This window comes from Lygodium microphyllum, chromosome 25, assembly GCF_053477565.2.
Source record: "Lygodium microphyllum isolate KBCC chromosome 25, Lygodium_microphyllum_v1.1.10, whole genome shotgun sequence".
In the NCBI taxonomy this organism is placed as follows: Eukaryota; Viridiplantae; Streptophyta; class Polypodiopsida; order Schizaeales; family Lygodiaceae; genus Lygodium; species Lygodium microphyllum.
In genome coordinates, this window is record NC_141159.1 from 129,876,589 (window position 1) to 129,897,080 (window position 20,492).

Below are 20,492 nucleotides of genomic sequence, written 5' to 3' on the forward strand. Positions count from 1 at the left end.
TATTTCATGGAAGTAGCCCCCTTCCTTTGACTTATATTATCTAATCTCTTCTTGTAATTGCTATTGCATTCCTATTAGCACCTTTCTTGTATCCACCACAACCTCCTCTTTGGCAACATCTCTTAGCATACTGTTATTGCCTTTTTTATAAATTGTTTTAATCTAATAATTCATTGAAGACTAAAACTAACTTTCCTTCTCATGGGAAGGCCTAACCTTTTTATTTGCACCGATTAAGTTTTATGTGTATTAGGTACAAGTCTAAATCCCTTTACCATAATGCAATAAAATATTACTTTAATATTTATATATTAGATTCTCCTTGTAAAATCTAATATTCTACTTTAGACATGTTGATGCATTACTAACTATGTTGAATTTTGAGAGATAAGTGAGATATCTATCGTCTATATTGTATTTTATGAATAAGATTTGAAGTTTATATCCAAAAATAAAACTTAGACCTAGACTACATTTATAAGTATGATAGCCCAATTTTGCACAGATGCATGCTATTATTAGTGGGATATTGAGCACATGAAAACTCAATGCAAAGAAAGAGAATAAAAATTTTTGTAGTCCTAGACTCAAAGCCAATAGAAGGCTTGTTTGTAGCTTGATCTATCCTCGTAGTTTTACCAATAATAGATAATAATAATAATAATTCCTCCTATTTTATTACATGTACTACAAATCCATCTTTGTAAACCAAATTTGCATGCTTTCTTATCTACAAGAATAGGGAAGTTTCATTGTGCAATACTAGAATCATGCATATGAGCACCACAAAAGAGAGTCACACCTTGTAATATCAAGCCGACCAGTGTCTTCCCACTAGGTGCCATGCCCACTGACTCAATTACAGGTGTGGAGACATGGTCTTGTTGACTCAAAGAATGATCATCCACTGACTCAATTTACAATTGTGGAATGATCCCAACCTGGCTGACTAGGAAGAGAAGATAATATTGGAAACACATCAATTCAACCATCTGCTGACAAGATTTACAATCACAGAATGGAGAATAACCAAGTTAAGACAAGTTGTGTTCACTTGAAATAACTGAAGGTCCCGACAGTATGAGTGTGCAGAAACTGTCAGTGGACTGAAGAGGCGAGGCGTGTAACTCAGCTGGGAGTGTGCCACGCCATGAATGCAAGGGCCCATGAAGAGGCGCCCTGAGGTTGGTGGCCCCAAGTGGCCAGATCTGTCAATCCAGTATGGATGTGGGTGCGCGAGGTGCGCGGTGATGGCGCACCTCCCCTTAAAAGAACTTGGGCCAGGTAAGTCCAAACTTTCTGATTATGGCCCCAATTGGCCTGATTTGTCAATCCTTGGATCATCTGGAAAAGAAGGCCCCAATTGGCCTGATTTGTCAATCCTTGGATCATCACCATTTTCCTCTCCCCTCTTTGACTACAACTTAATATTTGATCTCTTCATTACTTACTCTTCAATAGCAACAATCATTGGATTAGCCTAGATACCAAAGAGTGCCCCATCAAAATGAGATATTATTATAGCCATTAAGTTGTTATATCTTGTTCTTGATATTGTTGCTCATGAGGTATGTGGTACCTCTTTTGCTTACATGTTTAGAATTATGGCTAGAATATCCATCAAGAGTGGGAGGGCAAGCATGTGTGTGGGGAGTGGGGTGGGGAAAAAGGGAGACACACACACATACACATGTAATTGTAATAATAAATTATAAGAATATTTAATCAAAGACAAAGTGGCTTGCAAACAGTGTTGGAGCTTTTCAACATATAGTCACAAAGTCTTGTATGGTATTGAAAAGTCAGCTAGGAGTGTGCTTCAATTAGAAAACTAGGAGCATACCACACAAATGAATCGGGTGCTTGAACATATTTTCAACTATAAATATTCTACAACTTTTGCTTAGTTCACTAGCATAAGAAAATAGTCCACAATTTTGGTATTAGTTGACCATTTGGGTGTACTTACACGATTATAGCTCAAAAAATGTTGTAAGCTTCCTTTTCTACAATGTGTTTAATCATCGTCCATGTATAATAGTTGTTGATAAGGGTCTCATTGGGTTGTACTATTTAATTTCTTACAGTTAACGCATACTCAAATATTCCCATTTTACTTGAGTACCACAACAATGGGTGACACCCAATCTATATGCTCAATCCCAGAAATGTATCCTACTTTTTGTAAGTTCTTCAACTCCTCTCTCATGTGGTATGTGTAGCAAGGATTCATGGGATAGGATCATTGGTACTAGGCTTGGCATCCGATTTCAAAGAAATAGTATGTGTCAACACTTGAGGTGAAATACCCTTACGGTTGGATTAATTATAGGCAAATAGGCCACTATGTCATTGCACATCTTTCACATTGAGGTCCTTAGCTATGTAAACTAGTTTAAAGTCTTGGCATCCAATTTCAAAGAAATAGTATGTGTCAACACTTGAGGTTAAATACCCTTAAGGTTGGATTAATTATAGGCAAATAGGCCACAATGTCATTGCACATCTTTCACATTCAGGTCCTTAGCTATGTAAACTAGTTTAAAGTCTTTCCTTAGTTCAACAAGGTTTATGAATTTTCTCTTTGCCTGACCTTCAAGCTCGTCATTACACAAAGCCTTTCAGGGTTTTCATGAACCATTCCAAGAAGAACATCCATCACGTATGGATGAGTCCCGCAATATCCACTTCATCTATAAGATGCACCAAGAGGTGAGTTTGTGTAATGAGCATACTGGTGGGTAGATACTTCTCAAAGAGACAGACCGTCTCAACTGCTCCTACCTTGCAGACTCAATAGAGGATGTCTTGATCTCCTTCTGTGAGACCCATTGCACTAAATTCAACAACCTATAAATCGCCCCACATATTTCTGGAGTGAGGCATCATGCGATCGCGATCGATCGTACAAACTGCAACAAATGAAGAAGCATTACGAACACTGACCAAACAATAAATAGAAAAATACGTAGGCTATTTACTATTGAGGCCAGTACAAACCTAACATATCTTATGCCAATCATGGAATTTTAGCCCTATTAGTTGGTCATCTTTGGAGAAAGCAAATCTAAGGGAACACATCATCTGTCAGGGTGCAATAGACCTAATAATTTACTTCATAATGCATTTTTTTTGTTGTGGACAAAACCCAAGGAGCACGAGGTAGTTGCAAGCAACCATCACTGCTTAATTGTGGCTAATGAGCCTCCATATTTCCTACCTCCTTCAAATCCATTCGTGCCTATACAGTGTCTCTCTTTCTTTTGATGTGGTCCCATAATAAGCTATCCACATTCTTGAAAATATGCATAGGATCCAAAAAATTGTTGATCTATAAGTGGGTCCAATACGACAACCCGTAGAAATTTGAGAACTGTCACATTTCCTCTAGATGTGACTCTCTGTGGACCATTTTCAACACATACCAGCTTGTGGGAATTCATTTGTATTGGAGGTCATCCAAGAAATCCTTCCCTCAGTTCATGACCCTGTAGCAAGAAAGCAGTGTGTCCTTGATATACCATCTTCTTCATGGTTCGTGACCTTTGGGAGTCTAACTGTGACCCATACAATGGACATGCATGATAATCTATGATAACCAAACTTGTCCCAACACCCCTATTTAGTCAACACAAGCTTGAATGAGCTATGTTAGATATCACCAATGAGGATGGAAGCCTACTTACCTGAGCACTCCTCGAATCTCGAAATATCTTCTACGACGAACCCCTCCTCCCACAAAATCTTGAGCTCATCAACTAATGGATGGAGATGGACATCCACATTATTGACTTTGTAGCGCCTAGGAATGAGTAAGCTAAGAATGAGATGTCCTTTCTTCGTAGAAATCCATGGCGGGATCTTGTAGTTAATAAGTACTATAGGCCACACACTATAAAAAGTTGAGCGGAGACCAAATGGGTTCACGCCATCCATAGCAAGACCAAGCCAAATATTCATTGGCTCTCGTGCAAAGCCTGGAAAGGTAGAGTCAATGTGGCTCCATGCATGTGAATTTGTTGATATTCCTTGGACTCCATCTGTGGATCCATTCTACACATGCCACGTTCTCAAGCTCGCCAATGCCCGATGTATGAATCATGTGACGTATATGCAGTATAAGTGGATGGTTTTCCCCTAGAAGTCCTTTCAATACCTATGAGCACCACACTTTGGACATACCTTCATAGTTGCGGAGTATCCTTGAAGCAATACACAATTGTTGACACATGCATGGATGCTATTGTAGTCCATGCTTTCGTAATACTAGTTGCACATTATCACGAGACTCAAGCAATGCATTTTTAGGTGGTAATATATAATACTTTAACAACCTGAAAAAAAATCACAAAGCACCTTGAAAAATCACAACAATTTTTTTTATGATGGAGTCAAAAAGATCAACAGAGCATACGTAGAATGTCCCTAAACAACGCGATCACACTTGCATCACTCCACCCGTATTTTGCTTACACACTTAGGAGCGCAAGTAGCATTTTCAAGCGAGATACTCGGCACCATCATATAATGGTATAGACGCTTTCTCACTCAGCAGATCAAATGACTCGGCATACATGGATATCAATGTATCGATCATTGCCTCCATCTTAGGCTCCAAGAATAGAGGAAGGTTTGAAAGGTCGATTGTCTTCTTTGGTATTGAGGGTGTAGACTAAGTCATGCCTTCCAACTGGTGGATTGGCTTAGACACTCCATCCATCACATGTCCACAAACTCTTCTAATTGGCCGCAATAGGTGCCTTCCTCCTTGGGATGAGGTGTCACCTCCCTGTATAAATTTTACGGGCACGTCTAATGTTTTGTATATGATATTCAATTAGTTTGTGAATGTAAGGCATGATGAATACACACTCCCTTCCCTTGTAGTGTTAAATGTACTAAGATATGCAGGTGTATGGAAGGAGATCATGTGTACCTAAAGAGTATGAGGGATAGGTAACCATGGAGCACAAAAACGAGATGATTACATGACATCCAATGCAAATGTGCTAATTCCAAAGTAAGATGTTATATTTTTGGAAGTCAATAGCTTATGATTTCAAAATGTAATGATCCACTTGTAGGGTATGAGAAAACATAACAAGAAAACTAGTGCTCCAAAGATGATACTTGTAGTGGTAAACAAGGTGGACATTCAATACGTATGCGTCATGCATCACACCATTAATGGAGGCTTCACACATCAATAGGTTGATAATGATAGAGTCATGATCTATAACATTGTTGGTTCTATCCTTCTTATTTAGTAAGAATGCAATCATAAACCAAGCTACAACTAGCTTTTCCAATGTGATGAACCTCTTCAATAAGACATGGATTAAGCATACTATTTTAAGGGCTAAGATATGGTTTTGATATAATCAAATTGTCTCAAGTAGAGTTAAGGTGATAAACATTTTGTGGAAATGTAAGGACACCAAAATTGTATCCGAATCTAAACTAGCCAATTCTTTGGGTGAAATAAGAAAACATGGTGAAGAAATGAATGAAGTCCACCTCACATATATAAAGATTATGGGCCATCATATGAGGCACCAATTTGAGACTATTACTACTAGTGAAGGAGGTGTGTGAAACACCACAAAAGAGGAGATTCTCAAAGAAGTAAACTTTTATTAGTGTGAGAGCCTCCATATTGTGGTATTCCTGTGTAATGCATCATAATATATTTGTCATATTCCAAGGATTTGTTCAAAGGGACAATGTGAATTCCCTTCTAGCCTTTTACGGCACTTAAATGAAATATATATTTGTTTTCCAAAACTCATTGATAAGAGCCAAGAGAATTTAGGAAAGTATCAATGGTGTGTTTCTCATAGTTATCACTTGGATGTTGAGAAAGCTCCAAGTATTGAGATTTTTTATATGAATATGCCATCATGGAACCAATGTTGGGGTGATTAGGAAATTTCATGACATGTAGATATGTGATCCACATATCCTATGCACAAGGGGCCATTGGCTTAAGAAAAATTTCGATGGGAAAAGAAATGTGAAATTGATTTGGAATAGGCTTAATGTGTGTGTGGTAAACAAGGATATTTGGAGATATGTTGACATGAAGGCTTGAGATAGATGAGAAAAACTAGATCACATGTGGCATGCATACCTCAATATAAGGTTGATTAAGAAGGTATGGCTATAACGTTTGAAATAGTTCTTTAGAAATTTGATGTCAATAATCTAAAGGGATCAAATGATGAGTTCTATTAAGGTTCCAAACCTTGACAATATAATTTCTAAGAATGGTCACCAAATACAGTGTGGCAAGGTGCCCCCTAATATTGTTATGGTCCTACTGATCACTGCCTCACCCACCATGCCAACAATGATGAGGAAGGGGAAGGACATGAGCTCATGGGTAAACTAGTTGATACAAAGGGTAGTAGTAGTTTGTCAAAGGGATGACAAGGTGATGTTGGAGAGAGACGTTAACTAAGGATGCTTGGGATGGACTTGTACATTTATATCAAAGAAGAAATGAGGCCCCTATTCTTACCTTTGTAAGTAGTTAGAGAGTGAACATATGGGCGGAGGTGACTCCTTGGAAAGTTTTTGACTAGGATAAAATATCTAAAGGAGCAAACGATAGCTACAAATGAGTTTTTTTCAAACACTTCACTTTTGCAAATTGTTTTTGATTGTTTTTCTAATTCTGAGCAAAGTTTTGCATCTATTATTTGTTTAATACAGAAAAGCAATTTGAATGCCTTTTCATTTAATGAGTTGGTTTATATTTTGCTACAAGAAGAACAATCTAGGCAAAAATTTTCCATTATGTGTAATCCAGACCAAGTTTTTGTGGCTAATTAAAAAGGCAAAGGAACAACTTTATTGATGGTTTTCTTGATTCATATCAATGTTTTGCCACTATTCTTTGTTTGATGCTTAAAAGAAATCTAAATACCTTGTCATTTAATGATTTGGTTTATATTTTGTTACAAGAATAACAATCTTGAGGGGGAAAAATCCATTATGTGCATTGTAGACCAAGCTTTTGTTGCTAATTAGAAAATAAAAGAAAAAGCTTTCCTTTGTACCAATAAGTAGATATTGGTAAATGAAGTTTAGAAAAATAAGGCTAGTAATAATGAGATGAAAAATAAGGCTAGTAAGTAGATATTGGTAAATGATATTTAGAAAAATAAGGCTAGTAAATGATGTTTTGGGGTCCCCTTTGTGGATTGCTTTAGTGCACCGAGCATAGCACTTCCCTATACATGAGTGCAAACTCTTGTTCATTGCCTCACTTCTAGGGGGGATTTATTAACATATCTCAATAGTAATGTGTGTAAATATACATAGGACCATCATGGTATATTTTTCCCTTGTTAGGAGATTCCCCCCCTACCCAGCCTTGTATATATGCTTATTCAATTTAGCGTATACTTAGTCTTGTAAATCTTGTCTATCAAGACTTCTTAATACACTTTGAGTTGTGCTCTTCAAGCTTCTTCTTTCCAACTTGTGTACTTGCATTTGTGCAATCCTAGATCCAACAAACTTTACTACCATGAAGGAGATATTAGATAGAGAAAAAGAGAAAAACACAAGAGGGTATGCAAGAGAAGGACTATAGAACAACTTCTAAATGAAACATCAACTATCATACTTATCTTGATAACTTGGTCTATTTACATGAGTATAATGGAGTAGTAGGTGAGGTCCATAACTAATGGATGGTAGGCTACTTATCACATGTGGAAAGTTACCGTCTTTAGGTGTCATTTAGCAAGATGACTGAGCATATCAAAGCTTATCTTGATGATAGATGAACTACCATTTGTTACATTAAGACTAATTCTTTCTTACAAGCTCATGGATTATATGCCACTATTGTGTACCTTCGAAATTAGCTTCGATGATGATACAAGGATAAAGCATCACCATTGTACTTCAACATTTCCTTTCGTAAAGGAGAGTGGCTTTCCCCTAGAAGATGAAGAAGGTGTGGGTGTCCACTAAAGCTAAGCATGACATGCCCATAAGAAATTAGCTAAACTCAATGTGAGAAGTATCTAAGCTATCAAAAAATCATGGCTAGAATTCAATGGAATTTAGATTATGATAGTACAAGTTGGCACACATTCTCACTTCATGTGCATTTGTGACCATACTAATGACCTAATGTTGTGACAATCACTCGTCAAGGTGGAAGGGCTAAAAAAGTACACATTACGTTATTAGAAAGGCCCTTCTTAGTAGCAAAATTACAATTGGTGGTGAACAAGATGCATATTAGTAAATTTTTGGGACCATATGGAATCCATGTGGAGGTCCTATTATACCTTTGGAAAGCATGTTCATCAAACATATCCCAATTGCTTTGAAGTGGATGGGACACTCCTTTGTATACAAATAATTTGAGCGAATCAAAGTGAAGGGGATACTCCCAAAGGAGATTAGAATATCGCATTTCCAAATGTTTGGACAAAAGGAAAATTCCATAGTGGATATCTATGATAATGTTGAATGTTAAAAGGTGATGATCAAAGCAATGGATTACAAAACTAATTTTTTGGGTAGCAAATTTGTGCACTATATATAGCATCGTTTCATGTATGGAAGGATGATCCATTATCTTGTGTGTTGAATGTAATCTTTCTTATGGGTCATGTATCAAGCATCAATATGTATTGCTCTATATCAACATGGACTTTGATAAGGCATGTCATCAAATTGACTAGTAGATTTTAATAGAATTCATGAAGTTCATGTGTTTTGCAATTTGATTGGTCAACATGGCATAGACCCATTCTCTAATGCTACAATTATGAAGTACTTGAATTGTGCAAGTGTCCCTCCCCTCCCTTCTCTCTTTGGGTCAAACATGGGTTTGATAGGCATACCCTTTTCCTCCACTATTACTTGTAGTCATATGAAGATTCAACACGGTTTTCAATAAAAGGGTTGCCACTAGCATTAAAGGGGCATAACTTTATATGCATGTTTTGGTAGATGATAACTTTAATAATGTCTGAGGAGCTGAGAAGGAACTAGTAGAAACTATTATCCCATCGTATGAAAAAATTTATGGATCATGTGACTCAGAGACTAGCCATCACAACATTGATTATGTGACTCACGGATTAGCCATCACATTATTGATCATGTATCTACGTTGGAAGAATAAACCATAACCTTTCCTATATTAGTAGGAGTTCAAGTGGATTAACTTAGGCAAGGTGTTACAATACTTGGGATATCTACTAGATATATGTATTAATGTGAAGAAACTAGCAAGCTAGGTGAAGGTAGTAGAGGGAGAATCAAAAGGTGAAAGAGCCATCCCCTCGGCTATGCATGTAGACTCATGGGTCATGAAAATGATGCTGATGCCAGTGCTTGTCTACGTATCCATCGCACTTATCTCTAGCTTTGCAAGGTTGTAGGAGATTCAAGAAGGAGCTGCACTCCTTGTTATGAAAGTAGGAAGGGTAGTAGGGGATGGCACCCAATCCCATGGTTGGTAGTAGCATGTGAGAAACGAGAAGGCAAACTCGCAAGATCTAGGTAGAATTTGCAAATGATAGTGCCGTGAAGCAAGCACTGTTTGGAGACTCCTGACATTGACATGAAGGGTCTCTAGAGTTGTGGAATTCTTCCAAGCACTCACACAAGGAATGTTAGGCTTCTCAGGAGGGTCAAGGTTGCGAGAGTGGTTAACGAATCGTGGGCCAAGGTAAAAGACGATATAGTAGTGTCCCTTTGCGAAGCTAGAAAGTAGGATATGACTTATGGGAACTTGAAAGGATCTTCATAAAAGTGGTGGCAACCTTGCCCTTGGTGGTTGCGATTCGCATTTGAGCTTCGCCTTTGAAATGCACTTGTAGGAGTGACGTAAACAATTCTCATCAAAATAAATAAAGGAGAATGCGTGTTGTGTATGCACACGTATATATTCGCGTGTGTGTGTATAGGCACATGACGTAATTTCAAAAACTTGTCCTAGTTCCTAAATAGTGGAGGAAATCTCACTATCCACAAATATATGTAGAGAAATAGAGACTCGAGAGATGCGATTATTTGGCGAGAACTTGAAAATATAAATAATACGCACATGAAATGGTTGCCACCATACATGCAAAGACGGTTGATAATACAAAGAGCTACCATTAGGGAAGCCAATTAAAGAGCTGCAGAAGGGAAAAGCTCTGGTGATAAGAATAGATGCTTATAAGATCAATTAGAAGCGCAAGCGGCGGCTGCAGTGGTGAGGAAGCTGGGCGAGGGGGAGGAGAAGGCGGGGTCCTTGAGCATGAGGCCCATCATGGCCCCGTACATGGCGTCGGTGAGGTGGAGGCCGTCCCAGCTGATGAAGTTGTTGGGGTTGGCGCAGGGGCTGGCCGGGAGGGAGAAGGAGCTCGGCATGAAGCGCGGGAAGCAGGCGGCCTGGGTGCTGGTGAAGCCGTAGTCGGAGGCGTGGTCGAACACCTGCAGGAAGGCGGCCGAGGTGTCGAGGTAGACGATGTCCACGCCAGGATGGCGGGAGGCGATGTCCTGGAGGGCAGCGCTGAGCAGCTGGTTGTGGCGGTCGCTCACGGCGCTGACGTGGGCGACGCAACCGTGGGAGTCGTGCGGAGAGGAGGCAAAGCGGGACATGTAGGTGGCCATGCAGCCCATGGGGAACTCCCCCTGCACCACCATTCTCTTGACTCCTGTGCTGAGGATGCGGTCCTCGACCTGGCTGGCCACCTTCTGCACCACGGAGGGGACCATGGCGGCGACAGAGGAGGGGTCGGGCTGCGGCGAAGACCAAGCGTAGTTGTAGTCGTTGCCCCCGATCTCGCCGATGTACACCAGAGCGTTGCTCATGTCGAGGGGGGCGGAGGTACGTCTACTGGTTGCCTCGAGGTCCGCGAGGAACCATCCCACCTGGACGTCCAGAGAGTCGGGAGTGCTGGAGTTCACTCCTGCGAGCTGCTCCAGAGTGCGTACGTCTAGAGCTGTGGCCCCCGCAACCGCAAAGTTCTCGTTCTGCATGATCCGTGGGCGTGCAGCTGCCGTAGTACTACTGCTGCTGGTGGTGTTCTGCTGCTGTACGCGGAGGTGAGCGGGCAGCAGAGGCACCCCGAGAGCCTGGCACAGGAAGTCGACCATGAGCCTGCCGTCGCTCCAGCGACCCGTGGCCTCGTGGAAGAAGGTGGAGCCGTAGGGGAGGCTGGAAGCGATCGAGCCTGGATTGTTGCCGGTGTCGGTGGTGGAGTCGCCGAAGGCCAACACGGGAGAGAAGCTGCTGGCGGGGCATGGCGGCGCAGATGATATTGATGAATGTGCTAAGGCACTGCTACGTCTGGTTAGAGCTGGCGCCGCATGAGCTGGATCGGCCTCCTCCTGCGATCTGCCTATCGACATAACTGAACTTGCTTGCGGTCCCAGGCGCCTGGCAGCCTGGCAGCCCTCATGCGCCGAGAGGACTGTAAGTGCAACAAGAACAAGCTGGAGAAGAAGACGACGAAGGGCCTTGGCTGGCAGCGGAAGCGTCGCGCTTGCCATCGTCAATATTCGTCGTCGGTGAATTGAGTTTCCGCTTTCGAGCTTCGGTCTTGTGTGTCTGCGCGTGAGTGTGTCGTGCGGTGCTCGTGCTTCTCTTGTGTCTGCCCTCTCTGCGCTTCTGCGCCGGCCTCGCTCGAGTCTCCCCTATTAATACTTTTACGAAGTCGGAAGCCGGGAAGGAAATTCGGCCGCTTTTCGAACTCCGAAGGCGAAACTGTAAGCGCCAAAAGCAACCGCGGTCCGCGTCCCTGCTCCCTCTACTTCCGCTTTTAGTGTAATTGTTGGCTTTTGGGCCAGGCGCGTCCTTCAGGCTGCTACTTGCACTTTTAGTATAATTGTTGCTCGTTACCTTGGCTCTTGGGCCAAGCGCTAACTTTTTTTAATTCAAAGAATGGGACGGTTGGCTTCATCCAATCCAAGCTTTTGAATTTGGTTGTGGTCCCAGCTGGAAAAAAACCCAGGTTTAGTGTAATCCCACCAAAATTTCAAGATTTTACTTGTAATTTTTAAATTTATAGGTTTTGGGTACCTTAGAATTCAAGGTTGTTGAAAGATTTTAACTACTTTTTGTGAAAACTTAGGTATTTAGTATTATCAAATTTTGATAAGCAATTCTTTTTATGGTTAGTTTTAAATCTATAGGTTTTTATACACACACACACCCACACATTCATATATACATATTACAGAGAGCACATATAAGTTATCACGCTAAAACTCATCATTCTAATAATGAGGAAACTACAACTATAAAATGGCCAATTTTCCACCCTATTCCCCCATCTTCCAATCTCAAACTTCAAATCTAGTCCTTGAGCTCACTAGTCACAACTCACAACCACCTTTATGTGTGTGTGTGTGTGTGTGAGAGAGAGAGAGAGAGAGAGAGAGAGATGAAATGATATATTAACGTCTAGAAAAGGCCAAAATGACCTATGAGACCATGAGTTACAATAATGTGTATAATGGTATAACTGTCTCGGCAAATTATGTAGCACAAAGCAAAATAAGAAAGGAAACTAAATCTGGCTATTTGTAAAACGTAGACCTTTATCTAGTAACAATGAGCTCTAGATGGTACAATCTCATGTGGGTATGGAGGGCCTAGCTCTAGCTAGAGCGGTAATTCCCTATATCTGCCTATGAAGGTGTCGTCGGTGTTTGTGTCGAGACCTAGGATGTCCTGGTCAACTAAGTTGAACGGCCCGATCAATCAATACTCCTTGTTTGTGTGTGGACCATGGCAGCCAGATAATCTCTTGTGTGGACTAGGGTTGTAATTGTGCGGAAGTCTCCTTGTCTCCTATGCAAAGAAGTCTGTGAATTGACTTTATAAAGGGCCTTGGTGTCGTGGAGTAAATGTATTTATGAGGCACATGCCATGAAGCCATTGTATCTCAAGGAGAAAAAGGCCAAGGCATCATTAATCGGTAAAATCCATGACTTTGGACAATGGTCCAAATCTGTCTCTAAAAGAGACATTGGAAACAACCACAGATCTCATAATAGGTCAGGTAGTGGAAGATACAATGCTCCTCTATCTCTGCCTGTAATTGACGTATAATCTAGCGTATGCACTCTTCTGGTGGGATGGATCTATATATGTCAGTCTCAATCTCTAGCTAACGTGAGGAGGTGTGTAACTAGCCAATAGTAAAATCTGATCCCATGGGAAAGGTGGGTCGCAATGTATCTCGAGCCAACAATAAATCCATCATCTATAGTACAAAGAAAATGCTCACAGTAGAAAGCCATCTTTGTCCCTAGCTCCTGTCCTGGCATCAACCACGTCCACCTGATATCCGATTGGGTAAGATCCATCCTAATGATCTTGCGAATCTCTAACATGCTCAAATTAAGAGATGGTGCATCAAGGGAGTACTAGAAGGGGGGTAACTTATCCATGCTAAAGCCATGTAGCTCAAACCATGCCAACATCTTTGCATACCAACATGAAGTATCACCCTCTGTGGCAAGCTTCCCAGAGGACTCAAGAGCCAACCTCACATATTTGTGTCTGGGTAAGCCCCATAGGAAATGTATGCATGCGATCCATCGAGTGAGGACCTCTACCACAATCTGTGTAGCTACTAGCTTAGCTCTACTAATCTTATGTGGAATTGAGGCCTTACATCTAATCATCTTGGATATCATGGACACTAGGGGTTTCTCCATCCACTCCCATCTGCCATAATGTGCCTTGATGATCTCCTCAATCGTGCTTGCAAGCTCTGTACTTCTCGATCCTTCAATCTTTAGGTGCAAGAAGTCTCCTCTACTTATGCCTCCAAACCAAACTGAGTCTACCTCTCCCCTCTCTCTCTCTCTCTCTCTCTCTCAAGCCCCCTCAAGCTCTTAGGCCTTTGTCATTGTCTCTCAGTCTCTCTACCTCTCAAACTAGATAAAAATACCAAGAAGGTGAGGAGAAGAGATGGAGAAGTTGTAGGTAGAAAGCAAGAGAACAAGAGAACAAGCCCAACCAAAAAACACTTCCCAGTTCTCTTAGCCTATCTCACATGCAATGGTGAAAGCAACATAGATGGTTGACAAAGAGATAGAGAAAGAGACAAGACTTTGATTCTTAGTCTCATGGATTATTTACCAAAAGGTTTTTCAACCTTATATATGAAATTTTATTTTTGAACCTTAGGCAAGGCTTAACTTTCTCTGAGTGCCCACATTACTCATTCCTCTTCAACCTACCTTAGGATCTTATGGCCCATTAAACTATCGAGTTTTTTGGAAAAAATCAGATTCATGCACTTGGGAACTATTAAATGCGCCTTCACTATACAATTTGCATAGGAGTGAGCCCAACGCTCATAAAATTTTCATTTTACATTTCATCCCATCAGACCACATGATATTTCAATGTTAGTATATTTCTTGTTTTTCACATAATGCAATCCTTTATCATTTTTCACTACCTGTACATTCTCAAAATTTTAATTGTTTTTTAAATTTTAATATGCATCTCTCTCTTCTCCACTTTTTCTTGCTTCTTGGTCATTTTTCCTGCTTTTTTGTGCTTGCAAGCTTGTAACCAATTAACATTACCCTCCTCACTATTTAAGTGCTAGTCCCATGGCATTGTGCTAGTCCCATGGCATTGGTAAAGGGGCTTGAAACTTGTGTAGAATGGTGGTGGGTAGGGTAAGAGGTCATGTGATGGTTAGAAAAATGTGATTGTCAATGGTTATTCTCAACACTTCAAGACGGTTGCAGGGAAATAGTGCATGATGTGTGGGGAGGTGAGTGGGTGGTCTCTACAATTGGAAGATGGGTATACACTAAGAGAGCGAAGACTCAGGACTATCCCGCACTTGAGGACCCAATCCATCAAGGGTTATTGGTGTAATGAGGTGGCTCTAAGGGAGATAGGTCTACCAATTTCTTGGGATATCCTATTATTGAGGACCTTGATAATTTGTAGGGAAAAGGGCTAGGGGGTTGAGGATAAAACTAGCTAACAAAAATCATATGCACGTACTTTTTTTTTTTGTGTGGTGATGAGTAATATAAGCACCACTCCTTGTCTTTTCCCTTGCCTTGAGATGGTGGAAGTAAGGGATTGAGTGAATGCTCAAGGTAGGCCTTGCTCATTAGGTATCTCTTGAATGAGCTCAATTGGGTGAATGGCAGGAAGAGGTGATCACAAATGGTGAAGCAGCTTTTGTTCATGTTTTTCTGAATATTGAGGCAGAAGGGTGGCAACATGGTAGGCCGAAGGATTAATTTGGCCATGGCATACCTATCAATCCCTGTGTGAATATCAAAGAGCAAGCGATGGAGTCTTTACTCCTCTCTATAGCTATTTCCTTGCTTAATAGAGGCATCAAAAACTTAAGATAATAGCATATAAGTAGTACTCAGTATTTTCCTACTCAAGATAGAGTTCAAGTTCTGCTCAATGTTTCAAACCACCGTATCAATTGGGGGTGATGACAATGCAAGTGTCATGATCATGAAGCTTAATCTCATTAGTTGTTCTTGAGTGATACCCTCTTCCTTAAGTTGGAGTGCAATTACATCTCATATGGGCTCATATTCATGAGGTTGTGGTAGTGGTCCTAGAGTGCTCTGAAGTGCCTCTCTAGACATCTACAATTCTCTCATAAGGCCGTAGAGAGTGTCTTCCTTGGTTGGATCTTTGATTTTAATACCAGCTTTGGTGAAGCTCCTCGAGTGAATCTTCATTATTTTCTCTACCATGTCAATTGGCTACTTCCTTTTCATACCTTACTTTTGCCAGCCTATGAGCAAGCTTCTATATTGATCATGTATTTCTCTCCTTTAGTTGATCGATCTTTTTCATGGCTTGCACCATCCTCTATCTTGCCACTTGGTCAAAGCATCCAATACAAAACCTTTCTCTTTTCTACTTTCTTGGGGATTTTCCTTTTCCTTGGTTAGCTCCTCCACATTTCACTCAAGGTGCTCCTAGCTCTTAGTCCCTTCTTCCCATTTCTCTACCAATCTAAGTAACCTATTGTTCATCCATCTAGTTTTCTCTTTGTCGTTTTGCAAACGATTTATCTGTTCTACCTATTATTTTAGCCTATCTGCTAATTTGGTTATGATGGTCATGGATTCCTTATGAAGTTCCTCCCATTCTTCCATATTATTTTTCTCTTGCTCATATTGTTGCAGCACTTCCTCACACTTGTCATTTTCCATCCCTTTCCTCGCCAATGTTATCATTTCCATTTTTAGGGTGTAGATATATCTCTTGTGTAATGCCATTGCAAGTTGACATAACTTTCTTATCCTTCTCTAGTGTAGGCACTATGTGCTTCCTTTCTTCCTCCTTCTAGTCTCTTTGTTCCTCTAAGGTCTTGAGCACATCATCAAAATCTTGTCCAAGCCATTGGAGGATGAGGGTAATGATAGGATCGTCATTCTACTCTTGGAACCTTTTCTCCTCTCCTTTCTAATTTTGCCTCTCCTATAGCCAATCTGTTTAACCCTATAACCACTGGTCCCTCTTACTTTCTTTTGGAGACAAATAAATAGATGGCATCCAAGCATTGCAGTTTTACCGCCAAGGTCACCTAGATGCCTCCATCACCACTTGTTGAGGGTGGTGGTAGGAGTAGGACTTGGCAATAAGGTGCCTCTTTCTGCCAGTTGACCTAGTTGTGGTAATGGTGTTATAGAGGCTGGGACTGTTCTTTTCCCCGATAGGTTGTTCTCTACTTGTGGTGCTCACAACAGTCTATGTGCTTTTACTTAAGTCTACTCTAGGCTAGGGTGGTTGGGTGGAACTTAGGTATATGTACTTCTCCCTGTAGTCTCCTCCATTGAGTTTCTTATAGCCCGATGATTGTCTTCCCTCTTGTTTCTTTCCAACTCCTCCTTTTCTTACTATAGCTTAGCTTGGCCCTTTGCTTCTATTTCTCATGACTCTTGTACAATTGTTTCCAAGGCATCATTCTCTTGTGATGGTGCTTTATTGTCCATACCCTTTTTCTTCTTTCTTACTTTGGTGGATCCTTTATCCTTAGTCTTCTCCTAGTCATCCTTATTTTTCCTTCTTTCCTTTGTCCTTTTGAATGGCCTCTAGCTTGGCTTGATGTGCTTCTTCTACCATTTTCCTTATCTCTTGTTCACTCTTCTTTTCCCTTTGAGTTGGTATTCCTTTCTTTGTTTGTCTTGTGAGTGAGTAATATTATTCCTAAATTTGTAGCTATTTTTATTGTGTACTAGACCCTATCTTTCTCATTTTTACTTCTTTTGAAACTACCTCATATACTGTCACGACATTTGTCTTTGAGGGTACTCTTTACCAACTCCCTAGCTATCTTGGGGTCATTTAGTTCTTCTTCAATAATGGGAGTTAGTATAACCATAAATACAACCATGTTAGATTTAAATATATCCTCCCCCCTTACAGTTTTCCTTCTCCCCACACTCGATCACATCATTGAGTATCTTGGTTGATGCATGTATTGTATTTCTTGTGTAGGCATTCAGATCCACATTCCATTCTTGTTATGTAACCAAAACTTGGAATATATTCAAGTGGATCCCATTTATTGCAAACTTGGAATATATTTAGGTGGATCCCATTCCCATTGTGGTTGAAGAGTGAATACTTTTGTAGAAATGGCCATTTAGATTCAGCTAGGCCATGTAAGTTTGTTATTTCTTGCCTTGTGTCTTTTATGGAGCTAGGCTTGAAGGATGTAATCAAGTGGCCTTTGATAGCTTTTTGTTTGCTTACTTGCATTGCAATTAGCTCTTCAACGATAGAAGCATGCTTGGTGAATATGAATGCATATTCTTCCCAAGAACAAGGAAGGCTTCTAAGTATTGGCATGGTATATTCATCTAATAGACTAGTCTAGCCATCATAGCTATGAGTGAACATGGTGAAAGTCTTGTCAAGCTATTGACTATACTATCATCCCTATTGGAAACTACCATGTCTATAGTGATTCTTACTATGGAGTGTTGAAAGAATGTAAGAATCAATTTTGAAGGTGATCCTACTAATCTAATAGACTTGAAAGGGTCCAAGTCCTACTAATCCAATAGACTCGAAAGGGTCCAAGTCCTACTAATCTAACAGACTCGAAAGGGTCCAAGTCCTCTAAGCATCATCCTCTATTTGTGGCCCTTAATTGAATAGAGCAATATTAGATCACCTTTTTCAAAATCATGTTGTTTGACATGCTTGTCAAACTAGGCCTTCCTTTTGGCTTTCTTATAAATGAGTGTAATATTTCCGCACGAAATATTAGTAATTTTAAACCCCGCACACACAGCGCAGTGAGCAATTTCAAGCGACCTCCCCATGACAAAAGACCTTGGCTAAGTACTGACCCCGCGTGCATCATCAAATCCTAGCACACATTTCGCACATGAGTCCGTGGCTTGAAGACCGCAAGCCGCACGAGAACACCTCTTCTAGAGGGAAAAGGGAGATAATGGTTAAAATTTTGACAATTTTTTTAAATAATCCCCTCCCCTCCCCCCCCCCCCCCCCCAAGCCGATGCATGGCAGGGGGAGAGGGAGTGTGAGAGGAGTGATGAGATGTAGGAGAGCACGGGGGGAGGAGGAAGCATGCAAACTAGCCACATGTGTGGATATCCCCCCCCCCCCCCCCCCTCCCCCTACACACTATATGAACCCCCCTTAGGCTTGAGGGGGGGAGGAAAGGGAGAAGGAAGCTGTCGTGCTACCCGCCATCGCTGCCTTCACGCCGTGGTGCTGTCGCCCCCAGCCCATTGCCGCCAAGCGGCACGCCACCTTCATCGCCATGACCAACATCATCATCATTATTATCATCATCTCCATCATTATCCTCATCATCATCTCCTGCATCACTTCATTCTCTCTCCACGTTTCTGTCAGAGACAGCAGCTTAGAAGCTTCTTTGGAAGCTTCTAAATTAGAGCTTCCATAAAGCCTGTTCTCCCGTGCATTGCGGGTTTTTCTTAAAACCACATTCTTTAAAGGCCGTCTGCTGCGCAGAGGAGAAATACTCAGTCGAAGAGGGATTTGTAACCCGTAAAGGACCCAAGAGGAAGTTGCTGAGCCGGGATTTGAATTCATCAATGGCTCCCAAGAAAATGGCGAGAGACGCACATGCGGGAGCTTCTACTCCGAGTTCGCGTGTGGATAACACCCCGAACCTCAATGCCCATGTTCTTAGAAATTGATTTCGCGTGGAAAGAATGCATTTATGCATGTCTTTAATACACGTAGTCAAGTTAAATATATTTGGAAATTTTAAATGCAATTATCCATTCGTTTACGAAGTTAGTGCATGTCATGCCTTTGAAAAATGCTTGCACTTCCAACTTGTAATTCCAAATGCATATTGCATAGGTTAAAAGGACGAATTGTCCAAATGCATCCTTGATTTCCCCGCGAAAAAGAAATGGTGCATAATGCATTTAGATAGTAATCTCCTAGTTTTGATTCGTACGAGATAATCATTGACGTCCATTAGATGTTGTCCAAATAGTTACATTGCATAAAAGGGATTTATGTACCGTGCATATTGCATGCGATGTTAATTACATCCTAGGTTGGGTTAAATGCTGTAGGACGGATTAAGTCAATAATAGTCCTATGACATTCGCTCATGGATGAACTTCTTCTATCGAATTTTGTATTTAGAAAGGAATGCAATTTCATATTTAAGCTTGAATTCAATGCATTAAGCGAAGGCCTTATAAGCATAGTTCTTGCTGAAATTAAACGTAGGGTTTATATGAGTATGCCCTAAATTGTCAATCATTATAGTTTAGGCAAGGAAAAGAAATGGTCATCGTAAATCTCATAGTTGCATAGAAGGGAAAAGTCTATGAACCGCATACTTGCATAGAATGTTGTATTTTGAAATTATTTACATCTTTTTTTGGAAAAAGTATTAGAATCTTTAAGACAAGATCACCTCTTGACGCAATACCATTAGATCGATTAGGTAATTTGCTTGCAAAGGTGTAACTTAAGCCATGATCACCTCAATGCACTAGGTAGAGTTAAGCCGCGTTAAAAATTCTGCCTAGTATCGCACTCGGAAAACCAACTTAATATTTTCAATCCTAAAGGTCCTACCCACATTCAAGGAATGTTATGGTTAGTTAAATGCAAGAACGATCTAGGGTTTTACCCCAAGGATCAATTGATCAAATACTAGACTTTCGTTTGTATTTAGAAACCCTAGGGCCAAACATTATCGGCCTAGTAAGGTTAGGGTTGGGTTGGGTCAAGAAGACATCCCAAACCCTACATCGTGACCAAACTTATTTCTTGACCAAGGAATGTCGTTTGATGGAAGAAATGATCCCACAATTTAGGTGCAACACTTGTCTCGTGCAACAAGTTGCAACGTCGCATGGCTTTGTGTTTAAATCACAATATAGATTTTCCACTCCTTGGAACAAGGTTGGCACGTTCCACGTACAAGTTTAATTTGCAAGAGGATGAGTAGTCATCCTGCTACATCACCTTCCCTTGAGGC

The 20,492-nt window shown here is 40.8% G+C and overlaps 1 protein-coding gene across 1 annotated transcript; it reads right to left on the reverse strand.

Annotated features, from left to right (window-relative positions):
• Positions 1 to 10,203: 10,203 nt before the first annotated feature.
• Positions 10,204 to 11,517, reverse strand: LOC148014746 (GDSL esterase/lipase At3g48460-like). The gene has a single exon (XM_087666597.1). It carries the CDS (start codon positions 11,515 to 11,517, stop codon positions 10,204 to 10,206), a length of 1,314 nt encoding a protein of 437 aa, XP_087522723.1.
• Positions 11,518 to 20,492: the final 8,975 nt, after the last annotated feature.

Excerpts from the sequence above, each read along its gene's own strand:
- LOC148014746 (XM_087666597.1), bottom strand. The coding sequence starts at position 11,517 with ATGGCAAGCGCGACGCTTCCGCTGCCAGCCAAGGCCCTTCGTCGTCTT.